The sequence below is a fragment of the Cibotium barometz genome, chromosome 34 (assembly GCF_041138505.1).
Source record: "Cibotium barometz isolate CiBa-2024 chromosome 34, ASM4113850v1, whole genome shotgun sequence".
NCBI classification, from domain to species: Eukaryota; Viridiplantae; Streptophyta; class Polypodiopsida; order Cyatheales; family Cibotiaceae; genus Cibotium; species Cibotium barometz.
The window spans coordinates 44,744,003-44,764,644 of record NC_141079.1 but is presented as its reverse complement, the minus strand read 5'-3'; the positions used below and the strand labels follow the sequence as shown (position 1 = coordinate 44,764,644).

The following is a 20,642-nucleotide window of genomic DNA, read 5'->3' as shown; positions in this document are numbered from 1 at the left end:
GTTCAATTTCATCTGTCACCTCTTGTGAAACACCATCCGAAAGTGTTGTAGATAAAATAAACATTCCTTTCTGTTGAATATATTTTTCTGTCTCTAGAGCTTGCTTTAGGCTATCCATATCAGTTCGTAGGCCTCTCACTCTTGTGTTTACAACACAACGACATAATGGGATCAAGGGAGCAATCTTTCCAGGATTGATTGCAAGAGATTCAATAACATCCTTCCCTTGGCCAATATCAAGTGCAGCAGGAAACTCTTGCTCAAACTCCTCATCTAGTTGTTTATCCTCTTTCTTTCTCTTCTTAGAAGATTCCTCCACAATTATAGTAGTGTCTTCAAAGTCTTCCATCTCCTTATCCTCTTCAACTTCAATTTCAACCTCTTTTTGAATCTCTAAATTTGGTGTAGATTCCACTTGCAAACTTCTCTTGCTACTTGTCCTTCCACCTCTCTTGCCTCCTCGTTCTCCTCTTCCACCTCTCCCCCTCCTCTCAGAAGTTCTTAATTTTACCATCCTGCCAATGTGACAAAGATGCATTTAAAAAAAGAAGTCATCACATGGCATAGAATAGACTTACAAGGTCAATTAAGTCCCAGCATTACTTCAATAGCATACAAAGAAACCCCAAGAGGCTTCAAAATAGAAAATACCTGAAGCTTGATCGTGATGCTGCTAATTGAAGTTGCACTTGACGAGATGATGGAGCTTGAGGAGACTAGCTGGACAACAAAAGCATACAAGAAAAAGTTATTAAGCATACAAGAACAAGTTATTAACCTTAATAAAAGCGTACAATATCTCGAATAGTGTTGTGTCTCCTAAGGCCTCCTCGTCTCCTTGCCTTATTTTCATAATAGTGCATGTGTCTAAAAGGGAAGCGAAAAATCTCCAAGTACTATGCGTACATATGTCAATATCATGTGGTGTATAGGAAAACAACGTGATGTGCCCTTAAACCACACAGTGTATTTTGTTTATACAGCTTGGTATATATGTTCACTGTGCAATAATAATCTAGTCAACCAATTTGCAATGACTGACTAGAAAAGACATGTTTTTTTGCATTTTAAACATCTTTAATACCTCCCTAATATCATAAGGGAGATATTGGGGGAAAGCACAAAGAATCTTGATCATAAAACTCCTACTGAGTCTCTTCTACTACTCAAAATAGGCAACCAACAATCATAGAAGCCTTGAGAGGTATCGAACTTCAAAATATCCAAGTTGATGCTGCAAACATAGTATGCTGCTCTAGGTTACCATTTAATATTCTTCATTATCCTTCATGGCATAGATCCTTGCAATCATGGTGAAAACTCTATAATTCCATCCTATTATGCCAGTTTGACAAGCGTCTCTTTTCCATGCAAACATATTTATTACATGTAAGCATTCATGTAAGCATAATAGCTCTTGTAATTCATTCCTGAGCTATAAAGTTAGATTTTGGTAAAGTGTTGTTTGGTGGTAATCATTTTGTATGCATTGAAATGGAATGTCTAAAAATATCATTAACTGAGTGTTATAATCATGGATCTAGAAAACTTACCATTAAAGTTAAGCTTAAAAGTATTAATTGCACTTACAATAAAGAAGAAGTTAAATTTGAGTTTTTGTTTCAATCATACTTGTAAATCTAGGAGATGAAAGATCACTAAACTTTGGATATGCTTACATGTTCGTAGATATGAGTTGTGGCTTCTTGTTTTGGACAAAACTCATGTATATCCTCCTCGTCTCAAGCACCCTAAGTAACATGTATGGTATCTCTCCTCAATCTACTTATATATGCTAAGCCCAAAATCCTTTGAGGAGATCTACACCCCCATATGCAATGTTGTACTATCTTACAAGCTACCGAGGTCCGGGCATCTAGGGGAGGAGGGGTCTGCACCAAAAATAGCTCTCCACTAAATAATGGGGAGGCCACCATGTAAGGACAACTAAAAGAAGTGGGATATGTATGAGTGCCAAAGTATCTTTTGAATCAACGAGGTAACGTTATAACTCTCCTAGTGCGGCCCTTTATCTAAGTAAAAGGAGCCTTGTAGTATGGATACTATAGTTGAAAAAATATTGACTCTTCATTAGTGGATTGGTTGTAATCATCTTCATTAGGAAACAAGCCGGGAGGATACACGCAAGCTGTCTCGCGCAGCGGAAAGAAGGCCAGCATCGTCGACGTGTTTTGCTCCACCCCCAATAATAAAAAGATCTACAAGAGGGCCCGACGTGTGCATACCTTTCAGACTTGCGTGGCCATGACAGGTTGAGATGCCGTCCCATAGGTTGACGTCGTGCCAAGCACATGGGGAGTATACCACCATGTCAGCACCTCTCGACGTCGCGCCAAGCACATGGGGAGTATACCGCCATGCAGAGCAATGATTTGTATACCGCCATGCAGAGCAAGGGCGAGGGAGGCAGAGAGTTGATGATTATGCAGAGAAGGGCGAGGGCGAGGGAGGCAGAGCCTTGATGATTTGTATACCGCGATGCAGAGCAAGGGCGAGGGCGAGGGAGGCAGAGCGTTGATGAAAACGAAAGGCGTTGAAGATTGAAAACCAAAGGCCAAAATACCCCTTTCGTCGACGAAAGGGGTATTTTGGCCTTTCATTTTCTTTAATTTTTTTAAGAAAACGAAAGGCCAAAATACCCCTTTCGTCGACGAAAGGGGTATTTTGGCCTTTCATTTTCATGAGGAAAAAGGTGGGCCACCCCCAAACGATGCCAAAATTTAAGGATACCGTCTTCTTGTTATTTGTGTAAGATTCTCATGATTTTATTGTTATAAAAAATTTCATGAAAACGATGCAAAATTTGTCGGTCATTTAAGGATACCGTCTTCTTGTTATTTGTGTAAGATTCTCATGATTTTATTGTTATAAAAAATTTCATGAAAATATCGTGTGATATCGTGTGTCTACTAACACAATTGCAAAAAAACAAAATGGTTGTTTGAAGTTTTAAGTCGCTTTTTCATAGGGATATCAGTTCAAGTTATGGCATTTATGGTTGGTGTTTAAGAGACTAATGAGGAGAATTAAGACAAACGTTTTTTTTTTCAAATTTGGGGCCCCTTTTTCCTCATGAAAATGAAAGGCCAAAATACCCCTTTCGTCGACGAAAGGGGTATTTTGGCTTTTCATTTTCATGAGCCCTTAAGAAAATTTAAAGGCCAATAGACCCCTTTCGTCGACAAAAGGGGTATTTTGGCTTTTCATTTTCATGAGCCCTTAAGAAAATTTAAAGGCCAATAGACCCCTTTCGTCGACGAAACGGGTCTATTGGCCATTTATTTTCATGAGAGCCTAGAGTACAGAGAGACACGAGGGCGCGAGAAAGGGGGGCGGCGTGCGGGTGGGTCGCGAGTCATCACGAGGGCGAGGGCGGCGATGGCCGATCCAATCCATAATTCATCCAAGGGCTCTCATGAAAATGAATGGCCAATAGACCCCTTTCGTCGACGAAAGGGGTCTATTGGCTTTAATTACAATCTATGCTACCAAACTATGATGTGAATAGGAACCATGACTTATAATGATTATCATACGAATTCGATTGCTAATGAGAATGCAGCAATGATGAGTGATCATTTAATTAAACATCATTACTGTGTGAGGTTGATAATTTTTCATAATTGTGAGGTTGATAATTTTACTGTGTGAGGTCGACATACAATTAAATATTTTTTTGATTAATATTCAATTAATGATAGACCCCTATTGGAGAGAATAATTAAATATAGAGGCCAATAGACCCCTTTCGTCAACGAAAGGGGTCTATTAACCTCTATATTTAATTAATGGTTCATGAAAGATAGAGGCCCATAGACCCCTTTCGTCGACGAAAGGTGTCTATTGGCCTCTACCTTTCATTAATAATTGATGAAAGATAGAGTCCAATAGACCCCTATAATTTATATTCAAAAGGTTAGAGATGTGCTAACCAACCATTTCTTGTTCGCCACAGTTATAATTTATATCTATCTATCAACTTTATGTAGCAATAATGAAATGTCATTGCTAGCGAGAATGGCTTGCAATAACTCCCATACGTGTCAAAGAAAGGTTGGGGATTAAAAGGTCTAAGAGTCCATGGTATTATAGTATTGTTGTAAACAAATGATGGCTAAAATTTACATCATGGTTCAGTACCATTGTCACACTTGTGCCGACTTTCACAAGACCTATCTTACAAAGTTGTGAGTATAAACAATGGGCAGTGTGTGCAAAGCATTTGTGAGCATTTTTTCTTGCGGCAGACTCTTGTTTAAAATGAGTTCTTGAAACGAACACTCTCCTCTTGATCTCACCCTTTGGACTTCATCTCATTGAGTTGCACAGCTCAACCATTCCGTTCTTATGGAATCTGTCACAATTCAGAATGAGGATAGATCTTTGCATATGTTTGTTCGCACTTCCATAGGTAGAGGAGTGTTGTCAGAGATGGTGCTTGCTAGCCATTTTCAATTCACACTTGGGTCCATATCTGTCCATCAGCACTTTGGTGATAATGGGTCTGATTTGATAATGGAGCTGCAATACGAAGTCCATGACGATGGATACAAAATGTTTCACCTTGATGCGCAGTTTGGTGATATTTTCACCGTGAAGGGAGAAAGATTCAAGCTTGATGACAATGAACTTCAGAAGACTCTAGTGCACGAAAACAAAAAAGATTTCTACTCTGTTTGCAACAAAAATGATGAGGCAAGGAAACATGATTCAGCTAGCAACATTGAGAATGACAAACAACATAGTGTCATTGAGATTATTATGCAACTACCTATAAAGAACAGATTGCGTGAGGCCTATGAGAAGGTTGGAATGCACGTCACTGTGGATGAGTTGCCTTCTACTTACGATGGTGATGTTTTCTTTGAGCTACCAGCTACTTCAATGAAACATTGCACAAAAGGTACGGAGTCAAAATTTGATGGTCATGTTTGGAGTGATCCTATTACAACAAATATAGTATTTCCTGGTGTGGTTCGTAGAAAGTAATGTGGAGGTCACCTCCGTTGTATAAATGCAACTTGTGGTTATAAAGAAAGAATTGGGATAGAGAATGAGACACAATGGGATGGGAGATTCATTAGAGTGGCCCCAGCAAATGTGTCAATTGAATCATATGGCTCCTTATCATGTATACATTGTGGTCGTCCACCAATTTGCTTGGAGAGATGTTACTGTGAAATGTTACTCTGCATGCCAGAATGTAGAGATGGTGTGAATCTTACTCGTGCAGTCATATACCATGGCCATCATAATCATCCCGTTGGAGATGGTTTGACTAGAAGAACAAAGGATGCCATTAAAACCAAAGTTTCTGAAATGGTGAGAGCTGGTGGTGCTGTATGCCCTAAAGGGATACAAAATATAATTGTCCAAGACATTATTCTGGAAACTTTATTGTCTAAAAATGTGCAAGATGGGATTAAGATGTCGGATGTTGAGCTACAAGATTTGCTAAAACAATGTGAACCTTTGCTTGACAAAAGAAGGTAATTACCATAACATTTGTTATTGCATTGGTTTATTAAATTATGTTATCACAATGAATATTGATCAACTTTATGTCTGTGTAGATTATCAAGATGGATTGAGGAGGGTCGACGTGACTCTCGATCTGTGTCAGATGGGCTAGATGGAATTTTATACTTGAAAAGACATTGTAGATATAATTATTTCCAAAGTGTAGTGTTTCCTGGACAATTGCAACATAGTTCATTCAGCAGGTGTCATGTATTTAAAATGTCTACCCAAGGTTCTGGTTCAGGGGTTGATTTGGTAAATAAAATGAGACCTGGAGGAGAAATGGGTCATTGTTGGGTGTTGTTTGACTTTGTGAAGCGAATGAAAGATTGGACTACCATGGCTTGCCATGTGTATAATCCTTTTATCCAAGAGTTGCAAACAATTGCAACTTGTGACTTCAAGGTGGAATATACTGATGCACAAATTCTATTTTGGGATACTCTCAACAAAGTAATGGTTTCAGAAGGGTTTGACAATGCTGAATTCAAAGGGTTCATGGCAGATGAGGCCCAAGCCAACTGGAGAGCTGTACGTGCCACTTTCAATGGTGGCCCTGACAATATAATGGAAGGGAAAGAGCGTTCTTGCCTTTTCCATTGGGAGCAAAGTCTTCATTCCCATGCAAAGGCATGTATAAAAGTTGGCAGCCAAGAGGAATTTAAAATCCGATGTAGACGCTGGAAGGATGCCTCTACAGAGCAAGCTGCAGAAGTCGAAATAAGAAGCCTAAGGGCATGGTGGAATGCAGGCCATGCAAGTGACTCAGACTTGCCACGGCTTGAAACTTGGTTTGCATGGTGGCATGCTAGGATTTCCCATTGGGGCCACTACATTATAGAGGTTGGTTTTGTATTTCTCTTGAATTTTTTTTGTCATGTTAATAATGTAATTTTGCCATTACAATATCTCTGCAGAGTATGTCAGATAACGAGAAGTACTTGATACCTCGAACAAATCTAGCAGAGTCTATTCATGGTAGTTGGAGGGCTAGATTGAACCATGTCAAATATGTTGGTCTCTACAATGCCTCTATTAGTGACCTCTCCAATGCAATTTTACAAAGCGCTAGATACACAGCTTTTTTGAAGGGCCCGTTTATCGGAAGTGGGCCGAGTCTGGAGACCTTAAAAAAAGATCTTTAAAATCTCGGATTGACATTAGTGCCAAAACAGTTGTTGATCTAACAAGTGATGTTGCAAAGGAAATGGGTGTTGCATCTGAAGTATGTTTTAATGATGGAGATGACAAGACTGTGCGAAGGAAAAGGCCAAAGTCAATGCCTTCAAATATATGTGAGGATGATAGTCACCGCCCTGAGTATAGTTATGCAAATAAGAAAAGATACTCCATGTCTTCAAAATCTAGTACTAAATTTGCAACAGAGAGTTTTGAGGATGATGATTCCAAGAGTGTACAAGAATATGAAGTGCATGATGCAAATTGGGCATTACGAAGAGTTCCTATAACAAGCCAAGTCCGTTGCCAGGCTTGGCTTGGACAAGGAGGAAAATGTAACAAGCTTGTCAATATAAAGGATCGTGAAAATCGACGTGGAGTTGTTGCACCATCATTATTTGGGAGGATTCAAACACCAATTGGAGTGCGCTCCCAAATGATTTGGTTTTGTGGAAATGATGTAACCCACACATGGAAGCCATCAACTAGCATTACAGGTATTCCAGGACCATCACCAGGAAGGTGGAAGGTTCAATCAGGAACATCCTTGACAAGTGCAGAGATTGCCAGGTTGACAAGCTCGGGGTTTGTCATATTAGGAGTGTCAACTCCGATGATGGGTGCAAGTTGTGCTTCACCAATTCAAGCCCATGATGAAACAATAGTATTGCATGAAGATCGACCTCGGCGTCGAGATGGCAAAGCAATCAGATGGCGAAACAAAATCTCCAAAGAAATGGAAGATAGAATTCAGAGGTCATTGGTCATGAAATGCATTGTTAAGGACGCAACAGTCGTGAAGGCCATGGAGCATGCTGAGTTCATTGTTTCTACAGAAGGATCAATGCAAAAAGGTATTGAATACAAGATTGACATTGCTCCATTTCCTTCTTGCAGTTGTGAAGACTTCATTGGACGATCCCGCAAATTGGATGCCTATATTCCGTGCAAACATATTTATTACATCTTCCTTTCATACCTTGGATTGGATAGCAGAAATAATATGTTTGTTCACCAAGCCACCTTGAGTAAAAAAGAGATATTCCAGGCATTGTCCCGCATGCCTTGAGGTTTAGTTTTTGGAGACTGTACTTTCATGATGGTCAACAAAAAATGGAAGGGCTATTATAATAATCCTTTTTCCATAAGGATTTTGAACCACAAAAATGGTATTTTTTTGAAGACTGAACCTTCATGATGTTGAATACAAAATGAAAAGATATCTATAATAATCCTTTTTTCCATGAAGATTTTATAACACTTAAAACATAAAAAATAATTACAATACAATAATATCATGGATTATATTACAAATTACAAATTACATACTTCATTACACCTAAATCCTAAACTACATTTTGTCGAGCTCATTGCACTAAATCGACAAGCTCATTACAAGCTATTGTTTCTTGCATGGAAAAGATAAGACGAATCTCCTTCCACTCCATGATTGCTTCCAAAAGCTTCTCTTGGGCTTTGTTGATGTTGTCTTGAGTACACCCGCCATGCTATTGTATGCCACAAAAAAGATCTATGACATGCTGCTTTCTACGAAGAATAGTGTTGTATGCATCTTCATTGTTTTGGTACGTGAGCAACAATAACATGTTATTAACTATCTTCATTAATGTTTTGGGTCTACCCATTGAAAATAAACCTGTACAAATGCATTACATTGATTAAGCATTAGATTTTATAGTCTATGCATAATGCATAAAGATAACATAGAGCTCTCAATGCACGCATAAGCTTAAGCCATATGTATTAATATTTATGCAAAAGCTTCATACATTAAGCTTTATGTATTAAGCTTTAAGCATGTGGCTTATGCATTAAGCTTAATGCATAAGGCTTATGCATACGCATTGATGAGCATAAAGAGAGCTCTCAATTCATTAATTAGCTTTATGCGTAAGATTTATGCAAAAGCCATATGCATTAAGCTTTAAGTATAAGCTTTATGCATATGGCTTATTACATATATATTTATGGAAAAGCCATATGCATTAAGCTTTATGCATAAGCTTAATGCATATGGCTTCATGCATTAGCTTAATGCATATGGCTTTATGCATAAGCTTAATGCATATGTACTTGTGCTTTATGTGTAATAAAATAAAATACTCTTCCCAAGCACTCGGGGGGGGGGGGGGGGGGGGGGGGAGGGAGGGAGGGAGGGAGGGAGGGTGGAACATAAACAAGTAAAGAAATGAACTATGAAAGACATGTACTCTTACCTTGAGAAAAAGATATGTAGGCAATGCGTTGCAAAGCTAAGCTTATGTTACAAGGAAAATCTACAAGCATAAGAAAATATATATGTTAAGAAGCTTTGTGCATAAGTCTTATGCATATGGCTTATGTATTAAACTTTAAGTATATGGCTTAAGCATTAAGCTTTATGCATAAGCCATATGCATTAAGCTTCAAGTAAAACTCTTATGCATAAAGGCTTCATGCATGAAGCCATAATGCTTGTTGCATAAGACTTCATGCATTAAGCCCTCATGCATAAGGCTTAAGACTTATGCATAAAGCACTTATGCTTAAGGCTCTATGCATAAGGCTTAAACACTATAATTAAGCCTTATGCATAGAGGCTTAATGCTTAAGCCTCAAAATGTTATGCATAGAGGCTTTACATAAAGCCTCTGCTTCATGCAATAAGCCCTTATGCATAAAGCCTAAGCATAAAGACTTCATGAAATAAGCCCTTATGCATGAAGGCTTAAGCATAAGGGCTTTTAGCATAGAGCGTTATCCTTAAGCCTCCATGCATAAGGTTTATGTATGAAGCCATAATGCATTAAGCCCTTATGCATAGGGCTTAAGCCTAAAAGCTTAAATCCCTTATCATTAAGCCTCTATACATAAGGCCTCAAAGCTTTATGCATATAGGCTTCAGCATAAGAACTTTATGCATAAAGCCTTATGCTTAAGCCTCTATGCATAACGCTTAAGCATAAAGGCTTCATATATAGAGCCATAATGCATCAAGCCTTCATGTATAAAGGCTTCATGAGCTTTATGCAAAGAGGCTTTATGCATAAGCTTTAAAAAATGATTGTATGCATACTTAAAAAAATGCTCCCAAGCACCCAAGGGTGCACCATAAACAAGTAAAGAAAGGGTTTGTGAAAGACAAGTGCTCTTACCTTAATTTAGAGGAGTTGAGTGTTTGTTGAAAAGTAGAGTTTTCATTGAAATACAAGTTCCAATCTACAAGTAGAAGCATAAAAATAAATAAATTAGAGCTATGCAAGTGAAGACAAGTGAAAGAATAGACAAAAATCAAGACCTAAGTATGCACATAGAGATTGAAACAAAGATGAGAGAATAGAGAATATAAACCCTTATCTTCATCATGAAACTATGAAAGCACATAAATGAAGGAGAGCATGACTTTCATGCTTGAGGTGCTTGAGGTATGGAAGATGAAGGGAAGAGAGGAAACGAGTTTAGCGTAGGTTTTTGGGAGAAAAGATGGAAAAATAAAGGATGCATACTATTCAAGAGAATTACTTTTGTAACAGTACATGGCTACATATGCAGCTATAGCCATGTATATAGCTGCGTATTAGGAAAAAACTCATGTTGCATGCAGGCGTGACTCTCTCACTACGTCGTGTGGCTATTTCGTGCGATTATACCATCATCCTCATGTAGTGATATAGTGTGTGAATTTTGCTCGTATTCTGTACGCCTTCTCCTACTATGTGTGTATCTATAGGTTTAAACATCTTTATTTGTGCATATAGTGCGTGTATTTTGTGTGTGAAAAGATGTAGGGGAGAAGAGAGCTTGAGCTCTTATAAGCACACACACACACACACACAAACCCTAGAAGAGAACACACAAGGTGAGAGGCTGAAAAATCTTCTTCTTCTTCACACAACAAAAGAGGTCTACAAAGAAGATAAAGTGACTAACACACATAATAGAGTATATATACAAGCAGTCCATAATGTAAACACGCTAAGTAGAGTGGATATGTGTGGACTAGTCGGTGTAGTCCAGTTGTAAAATCTTTGGCGAAGATATGTCGGTGCCAGCTACCAAACCTGCCAATGATGTAAATGTCGAACAATCATGCAGGCGCCTCATGAGTGTCAGCTCATGTTGAGAGTCCATTGTGTGGAGAGAGAGAGAGAGAGAGAGAGAGAGAGAGAGAGAGAGTCCATTGGGTTGTTTAAATTCCCATGTCATAGCAACAGGACATGTGTACACACACAAAGAGAGAGAGAGAGAGAGAGAGAGAGAGAGAGAGAGAGAGTCCATTGGGTTGTTCAAATTCCCATGTCATAGCAACAGGACATGTGTACACACACACAAGAGAGAGAGAGAGAGAGAGAGAGAGAGAGAGAGAACATGTGGTACTTGCAAACACCCATAGAAAAATAATTCTTTTTCACACACACTTACAAAGAGAGACAAATTAAGACGTACAAATACATAACCTGCAGGATGAGGCGTCTTTCCAATTTGAATACAAAATGCATGCGTACACACACACAAATGCATGCGTACACACACACACACACACACACACACACAAACAAACAAATGCACGTGCACACACACACGCACACACTCAAAAGAGAGTGGGGTGGTATGGTCTCTACGAATCAATACATCCCTCTTGCTTTTGAATTAAAGACCTTAGCAAAGCACCTCAATAGCAATGTTTTTTCTACCTCATCCTACCTATAGAATTAATATAATTTAGTTCAAAGTCTACTCAAATATCTTCTTTTCTATTTTAAATAAACAAAGTTGAATATAGGAATCAAAAGGAGAAAGCAACGTAACTTCATGACAAGAGAGGATCGAGGCTCTTCTTTTAAGAGGGAATCCTTGATATTTTGCGTTGATAAGCTTTGTTCTTTTTTCAAAGTATCAAATCTTAAAGGTATCATACCAAAGTTGAGGTAATAATTGTTGAAGGGACAAGAAACCAAATGTTTTCTTATTTGATGGATGAAACCAAAAATAGGCTCTCTAAATTTATGGGGGATGCAAAGCCCCTTGTACATTAATTAAGTGGGCTAATTATAAGAGCCTTGATTCGTGTGGTCACATGTTGAAAAATATTCATAAACACCTCCAATTTATACGCATGTTTGGGGAGTGGAGAAGAGGAGAGCTATAAAACATTCCGTTGTCTTATTATGATTACTAGAAAAGAATCATTATGTTCTTATTTAGCTTACAAGCATAGTATAGAAGAAAAAATTGGAAATTGGATCAACAACTTTGCAAATCATATTTTCAAAGACTTTGCATGTATCTCATAGTTATTTGGTGGTACCAAAATAAAGTGATGATCCTTTTGGAGAAAAAAAATTACTCTCTTGTACTATATACTTCAAAAATGTACATTACATGAAGGGACAGATTGCCAGTCCACAAAATCAATCTATAGTGTGCATGTGCTGATAAATCAATTGAAGAAGGTGGTGTTGTTCATTGGGTTGGCCTAGGCTGGCCACTTTAATGTCACTATAAATCTATAAGGTAGGTGTATGTCTCTATGCAATGTGTAATATGCATAATTATCAACCCTCACATTATTTCTTCCAACTCAAATACCTTATAATTACTTGAGAAATTGAGCTCCCCCGTGCTGTGGTTTGCCTAAGTAGGCCAAAAAATATATAATTAACCTAATAATAGCAATGCACTATCATAATTTGATATGGGGGGCCTCAAATCTATGGTGATAAGGTTTTTTTTTTTGTACATGACTTACAATTGGAATAAGGGAGCTATGTGCTCTCGGTAAAAAAGCTTTGATCAAAAACAAATCTTTTCTAGCTCTGTCCAATCACTTTTTCCTACTTGTAGCTGCCGGTTGATTTCTGATTAAATCTGCTCCAGCATTGCTGCAATGCACTGAAGCTCCGGTGACATCGTGCCCTGCGCACTCTTGCATTTACCATAGAAGTCGCCCGGCTCTCCTTGCTGCTGCTCCTCCTGCCATGAATTATTGCGTAATGTCGACGCATGACCAAGCTGCACATGCGGATTGAATTGATCGAGGTCTATCATTAGCTTAGGGCTGCTAATCATGTTCTGCGCCATGTTTAGAGGCTCATTCCAAGCATGAATTGAGTTAGAATCTTCTACACTGAGGCTGTTAGATTGCAGTTGTTGCTGATCACGGCTGTGGTCAGATGCCAACTCTGGCCTTAATCCTGCACTAGTAGCTGCCCATTGCATTAGCAAAGCATGATTAGCCAGCTGATCAGCTTCTTTTTGCTGATCCTGATCACCAGCTAATAACTGAAATGACTGATCAGTGGCGCCTGCCGCAGCATTACAGATCATGTTGGTCCAGTAGCACACTTTGTTGCTGTTAACGCTGCCCCTTGTTTCCACAGAAGAAGGTGAGCCCTCCCTAAAACTGATAAACTCTGGGCTTCTGATAGCAAAAGGCTCATAGATAGGTGAAGATTTAGGCCCAAAACAAGCCAAATCATGAAGGTTTTTGTAGTAATCACCATACTGAAGACCCTCAAACAATCCAGGAAAGCATTCCGTGCTATTATTATTACTATTATTGTGGCCTTGATCTACCGCCTTGCTATCTAGGGCTAGCAATGTGGGCAGCTTATTAATAACCTCAGCTGAATTGAAGATTAAGGCTTGATTAGATGTGTGCAATTGGCTTTGATTAAGGAGGAGGAGGTGATGTGCATTATTGTTAAAGATATCGTTATTATTGTTATCATTAATTACGGGTTCTAGCTTCGAATTAGTGTCAATATTTGGGCTTTGAAAATTCTCGTTAGTCCTTACTGCTGCATTGATGGGTTCACGGGCCTCTTTATTGATATTACTAAGGGTCTGCCCAAGTATTACTGCTGCATCTGGAACAAGGTGGTTATTTTCTGACAAGAAATTCCGAAGCTGCACGCTCCAATTGCCGTCAATATTATCATCGCCCACTTGAAACAGTAGATTAGGCAGCCTCTGCACTGTGTTTTGCTTCAAATTATCGGCAAAACTGCCCAATTCTTGTGGTTTCTCGGGAATTAAACCTCCTGGATAATTAGCAGGATTAGTGATCTCCCCTTCAGCAGCAGCATCATTGATTATGGGTTGATGGGTTACTGGGTCCAACCCCGCCTGCTTAAGCTTCTTCTTAATGCAAGAGTTCCAAAAATTCTTGATCTCATTGTCTGTCCTGCCCGGAAGATGGGAAGCAATTTGTGACCACCTGCATTAGAAACAATTCAGATCACCCCAAAAAAGTAGAAATTTCCCATCCCTTGTGAAAAATTTAATGAAAAACTATGGTATAATTGTGAGGTTAGTATGGGCATTAATCTGACAGATCAGGACCACCATGGTCACCATGGTCAAGCAATGCAAGAATACCAGGCGACGTGGGCTTGATGCCATTGACACGATGATGAAGCACGTTAATTACCTGTTGCCCAAAATGGCATGAAGCTCTATGATAAGCTTCTCCTCCATAGCTGAAAATGTGCCACGCTTGAGATCAGGCCTCAGGTAGTTAATCCATCTCAAACGACAACTCTTTCCACAACGCTGGAGGCCTGCACAAAACAATAGTACATTAGAAATTCTCACGTCAAATGCAATATGATGTCTGTAGAGTTAACATTAATAATTCTCTAATTGAAATCTTAATCTTGCATGAGTACGCCAGTAATGGATGCAAAGTACAAAACTGCACAGTTCAATTGGATGCAGTGACAAAGGGAAGAATTCTTCGAGATACATTGCATAAGGAAGTGCATATAATTCTCTATCAAATCAAGTCCTGATTGATCCTAGAATGCAAGTCTATCAAATAACAATGAGCTAGTCCATACTAATCATACTATATTTCTGGTAATGCCTGCACTGACCAGCTTGTTTTGGAACTGAGCTCCAGCATCCATGGCCATATCTGGTGATATGGCGAATGAGCTTCTCATCTTCCTCGGGTGACCAGAGCCCCTTTCTCAGCTTCTGCTTTTGGCAACAAGAATGGCGCCCCATATTTGAAAGGAAAAGAAGAAGAAGAGAGAACACCAGCAAAAAACACACACACACACACACACACACACACACAGACTCTGTCACTTGCACGCCCACCTCTCTCTTTGCCCTTTGCTTTGTCTAAGGTTGTGTACAAAACCTCTCTACACTTTTAACTGAAGTGCCATTACCACATACACGTTGTGTTTAATCTCCACATACAAGGTTGGTGCTCTCCTTCGCAGCACATTGGCTACCTCTAGAACAATGCTATAACTGATTATACTCAAATGCATAACCTATGTTGTAATTTGGGTGGTTGCTCTGATGAGCTTGCAAGAAGGAAAACTGTTTTGCAGGTAGCCTACTAGTATTAACAGGGCTATTGAGACCCTCTAATTACACCCAAATCTTCAATTGGCCATGGAGGGAGAGGAAGCCAAAAGAGATCAACAATGGTGAAGCAATCATAAGAATGCCATTAAGCAACAGAGGGGGGTGCAGTTGCTTGGCCCTGGCTTGGTGAATTGCTTTGCTGTGGCTAGAAGCTCAGAGAGCCTTGAGATCATTATAACGAGGGGACAAAGGGAAACTTGCATCAGCAGCAGTGTTGTTGTGACTTGTGAGTATGCAGTGATGAGTGGGGCTCAGCCAGGAGCTTAATTATCTTCTATATGGTGGTGGGGGTGGGGGTGGGGGTGGGGTGTGTGTGTGTGTAAGAGAGAGAGAGAGAGAGAGATGGGGGTGGGGTGTGTGTGTAAGAGAGAGAGAGAGAGAGAGAGAGAGAGAGAGAGAGAGAGAGAGAGAGAGATGGGGTTCTAAGGTGGTATAGTAAGGTGGGGGTTTTGATCTAAGTAATTTATAACCTAAGGAATACATCAAATTGATTAAATGGAAATTGATTAATTAATAAAGGTGGGAGAGGGGGGGGGGACCAATGACTCATCACTCACACCGTTGCTGAAAGGCAAAGGGTGGGCTCAGTGGTAAATGCCTGCTGTTGACGCCCAACTGACTTTTCTCTCACGTCTTGGATGTTTCAAGTCATCTAGCTAGTCCCCCCTTGAAACCACATAATTCTGAAATAAAATTTGATTCACCAACAAATATAATAATATCACCAATATCAAAATCAATATAAGTAGAAGTAGACAGCCCAAGTGAAAAATATTTGCCAAAAAAGATCTCAAAAAGGGGGCGAAAAGAAACGTGACGAATTGAAAGCTTAAATAACTTAGAATGACAACAATTGACCAATAAATCGAATTTCAAGTTTGTCTCCCCAAAAAAACAAAAAAGGAATTGAGCCATAACTAATTGCTCTAGTAAATAGAATTGGGCCAATATTCCATCAGAAAACCCAGGCTATTATAACAGAAAATGGAACTTGAAAATGGCAATATTGGCTGCCTCGATACAATTGAAGCAATATTAATATTTGTAATTTTATACCATTTTTGGCTATATAGAAAATGGGATTATTTAATGTTGCAGGAGTTTTTTTTTTAAGACAAGACAAGGGCAAATACAAAGGGGCGTGGGGCACAAGGCAAGCTCCTTGGGCCCCACGTGTCGTAAAGGGCCAGTGATTGCCGAGCAACTACACAAAATCATGAAACGATAGCTTGGTAGAATGGGAGAGAGAACAAGGTAACGGTGGCACCATCCGATGCCGCTGCATGCGCGACTACGTAGAAGCCGAATCAACGGACCAGATTCAGCCATGCTTTCAAAAACCTTCTCAAGGTCAAGCTTTTCAATGCTTACATGGGACCCCATGTCACACCCCCCTTCTTAGTGATGACTCTCCTTAGGAACACTTTCATTTCTTCTTCTTAGAAATGGCACATCCACTTTTCCCATTTGTACATAAAGGAAGGCTTGAAGGCCTGAAGTTTGAAGCCCCTTAGTGTCATTAAGAGGTCCATCCTCTGGTTAAAGTTGCAAGATAGCAGATATGAGTCATAGATCATGTTCACCTTGTTTTTTTAACAGTTATCACTTCTATATGGGTCTATTTCTTCCCTGGGGCAATGTCTAGACAGATAGATAATAACAAGCAATACCAACATCTCCGAAAATGGGCTCCTCTCCCTCCTTTCTTCTCTTTCTTCATGTTTCTATTTAATCTACTCTCTCTCTCTCTCTCTCTCTCTCTCTCTCTCTCTGTGTGTGTGTGTGTGTGTGTGTGTGTGTGTGTGTGTGTGTGTGTGTGTGCGCGCGTGCTCGCGTGCGTGTGCAAAGTGAATGGGCTCCTCTCCCTCCTTTCTTCTCTTTCTTCACATTTCTATTTAATCTACTCTCTCTCTCTCTCTCTCTCTCTCTCTCTCTCTCTCTCTCTCTCTCTCTCTCTCTCTCTCTCTCTCTGTGCGTGCTCGCGCGCGCGTGCAAAGTGTTAACTCGCATCTCATAAGCCTTCTAAACCTAAAATCGTAACACACACTTGTATGGTTAGACAAACCTAAAATCTTAACGCATTCAAAACCTGTATATAATTCCAATTAGACTAAATACCATAAACAAGGGAGAGAAACTCATAGGTATTTCTATTACAATCACTTATATGCAAAGAGGAACTTTTGTGTCCTATTTAAGGAGGTGTTCAAAAAACATAAAAAACCAATGAGCTTCACCACGTTGAACAAGGATACCCCTTCTTAGTTTTCCATAAACTCTTGTTTATGATTACTAATCTTCATCCCTAACCAATGACACCCAAAGATGGAATCCACTTATGTGACTTAGCACCAAATGTTTAAGATATCTATCCAAGATATAATCATTGTTATCGCCTACCTAACTTGTGCCAAACCACCATTTCATAAGGCTTCTTAATTAAAGCAGGAAAATCTCTTATCTCAAAAACTTCTCATCCTTGTTGAAATTCTTAAAGCACAATATTCTCGCAACCTTTGCAAAAGTCGTCATCCTGGGTCGTGCCTGTGTGGGGGGTAGATCTATATCAACCAAAATCAAGTCAAATTTTGTAAAGAGGTAATTTCTCTTAATGTGAATGATTATTTCACCTTGATTCCAACAAACTATCTTCAAATTTTTAACTTTTCTTATGAGAATACTTTCTATACCTACTTTGCATAGGCATGTAAAACCAAAGGTGTATAATTTATAAAGGTTAACCTCTCTCTCTCTCTCTCTCTCTCTCTCTCTCTCTCTCTCTCTCTCTCTCTCTCTCTCTCTATGTGTGTGTGTGTGTGTGTGTGTGTGTGTAAAACACACACAAATATATATATATATATATATACATGTACTTTGCATAGGCATGTGAAACCAAATGTGTATAATTTATAAAGGTTGGCCTCTCTCTCTCTCTCTCTCTCTCTCTCTGTGCACGTGCATGTGTGTGTGTGTACACGTGGACGTGCATGTTTGTGTGCATCTTGGGAGGTCCATCTAGAAATATGTAAGATAGCACATGAGTTTATTAGTTTTACATTAACTTACAAAAAAGGTTAATTATATAAAGGATCTGCTAGCGCGAATAATATAAGTTTGATTTTAAAGGGTAGTTTTAAATTACCTTATAACTTTAAGAATGGGTGCATTTCAAATGTCAAAATTACACTATAAAAACATCTCTTTAATGTGTGTTATATAGAAGTTTTCAATTCCAAGAAAAACCCCCTTGAGGTGTGGGTGTTGGGGTGGATTGGTGTGTGTGTGTGTGTGTGTGTGTGTGTGTGTGCACGCGTGTGCGTGCGTGCACGCATGCGCATGTGCGTGCATGTTTGTGGGGTTGGGGGCATGTGTGTGTCCCCACACACAAGCATGTGTGTGTGCATGACTTGGTGCTGCCTATATGGATGCTAGTGGGGGTATGTGTTCGAAAACCAAGATGCTCATGGATTTGCATAAGTTTGCAAGCTATGGGGTGGAAGAAAAAAGAAATGTGGGCATATTATCATAACAAATATGCTTAATGTGCCACCATAAGTATGGGGCGATGAAGCTTTTGACTTTGTGTTAACTTGAATCAATGTGGGGGACAAAGAGGGGGGGTTTGTTTGTCATATAATGTGATTTTGTACACTGTAGGATGAAACTTCAACAATGGTTACTATGAGGGTGATAAATGCACATGACAAGAACACATCCAAAGGTCCACTGATGTATCTTGTAGTTGGTACATTGAACCCATGTGATATGAAGGCTTTACTAAGGGTGACACTTCTCCCTTCTCATGCTTATGCCACCGATTTAAATTTTGATAAAAGCCTACATCAATGACTTCACGTGAAAATGGTATACATTTTCCACCTTAGCCTCACCTATCTTATTTAAAACACAGGAATACACTCTATGATCGCTTTACTCAAGGTAATTCTTAGAAACAAGACACAAGATTGACTCTTGGGCTCCAAATTACAACAATAATATCCATGAAATTCATTAAACCTTGTAATTTCTAAGAATTTTTGACCTATAGGATTCAAAATTATGCAAAAGGGATTTATGATTTATTACTTGTGTGCCTTGCTACAATCGTGGGAGATCTACTCATCTAATACATATATCATACATGAATACAAATTTTTTAGCTTGGGTAATAGCATGTACAAAATGTGTCATAATGGTCTTGATGTGCAAAAACCTATGTGTAAGTGGTAAATAAAGTTGTAATGCTAAGGTAAATTTCACACAACTTGAATACATAAAGGGTGGCACACGAATCCACATGGTTTATGGGGTTTTGAGAAGGTTCCTCCTACTTAGAACATTGGTCCTCATCAAGGGCAATAAGCTTATGTAAAAATCCCCTTAGATGTGGATTCTTTTTTTTTTTTGCATACAAAATTTTGGAGCTCTATTGATGCAAGTGATAATTTTTCATTTCTTTACAACAAAAATAACATATTTTCTTATTAGAGTTTATGAATCTCATTTTTCCATAGCCTTTGTGAAATCTTGTTAAATATGTATACGATTAAATCTAACTTCTATACATGTAGAACTTCAAATAAGACAAGGGTTAATCCCTTTGAGATGGCCTACCTTTGCACATGCACACACACACACACACACACACACACACAAAACATAGCACAAGAAAAAGGATTAGGACAAGAAGGTGGAGGAGGACAAAAAGAGAAGAAGAAGCAGAAGAAGAAGTGGTGGGGGAGGAGGGGTTAGAGAGAGATAGAGATAGATAGATAGTTAGACATAGACACACACACATGCGCATGCACACACATGTGCACATGCACACGCACACACCTACACACACACACACACACAAATTATTATTATTATTATTAACTAACTTTCAAAAACACAACTATTAAGCAAGCATTACATGTCTGTAAGTCCTACCTTACAAACATAGGTCAAAAGATTCACATATATTTTGGAGTTGATCTTTCCCAAGTGGTTTATCACTACATGTTACCGTGGTGATGTTTGAGACAAGGATACAATGTATACATATGGTATCTTAAGATGTGCCTTCTAATAGATACTACTTATGTTTGGTAATAGTTTATAATCATGTACTTATGTTTGGTAATAGTTTACAATCATGTACTTATGTTTGGTAATAGCTTAAGATCTGCCTGCTTATATATACTACTTATGTTTGGTAATAATTTACAATAATGCAAGTTTTGAAAGGAATACACACTAATTCACATATTACACAAATGTGATATTATTTAATATATATTTTGCATTCAAAGGAACCAACTTGTACTTTTTGATTTGAAGCTTAAATAAGGCCACATACAAAAAGAAACTTCTATTCGGATTATTTTATGGTAGGATGTAATACCTTAGTCCAAATATTCAAGGGATGTTCTAGGGTATAAAAAAAGTTACTCTTGAAAGACATTATGTAAATCAGGTCATATAAAGTCTGAAAAGTTTGTACATGAGCGTAAGTTAGAGAATTCATTTCTTAAACTTTATGGATAATATGTTAT

At 38.8% G+C, this 20,642-nt stretch overlaps 1 protein-coding gene across 1 annotated transcript; it reads right to left on the bottom strand.

Moving 5' to 3' along the window:
- Positions 1-12,047: 12,047 nt before the first annotated feature.
- Positions 12,048-15,252, bottom strand: LOC147619077 (uncharacterized). The gene is made up of 3 exons (XM_086774282.1): positions 14,598-15,252; positions 14,153-14,282; positions 12,048-13,939 (listed from the first exon to the last, which is right to left on the bottom strand). The coding sequence occupies exons 1-3, from the start codon at positions 14,728-14,730 to the stop codon at positions 12,583-12,585; spliced, it is 1,620 nt and encodes a 539-aa protein (XP_086630408.1). The 5' UTR covers positions 14,731-15,252; the 3' UTR covers positions 12,048-12,582.
- Between the last annotated feature and the right edge of the window lie 5,390 nt (positions 15,253-20,642).

Excerpts from the sequence above, each read along its gene's own strand:
- LOC147619077 (XM_086774282.1), bottom strand. The coding sequence starts at position 14,730 with ATGGGGCGCCATTCTTGTTGCCAAAAGCAGAAGCTGAGAAAGGGGCTC. Across the intron at positions 14,283-14,597 it reads CTCAGTTCCAAAACAAGCTG|GCCTCCAGCGTTGTGGAAAG; the intron begins GTCAGTGCAGGC and ends TGTTTTGTGCAG. Across the intron at positions 13,940-14,152 it reads CATGCCATTTTGGGCAACAG|GTGGTCACAAATTGCTTCCC; the intron begins GTAATTAACGTG and ends TTTCTAATGCAG.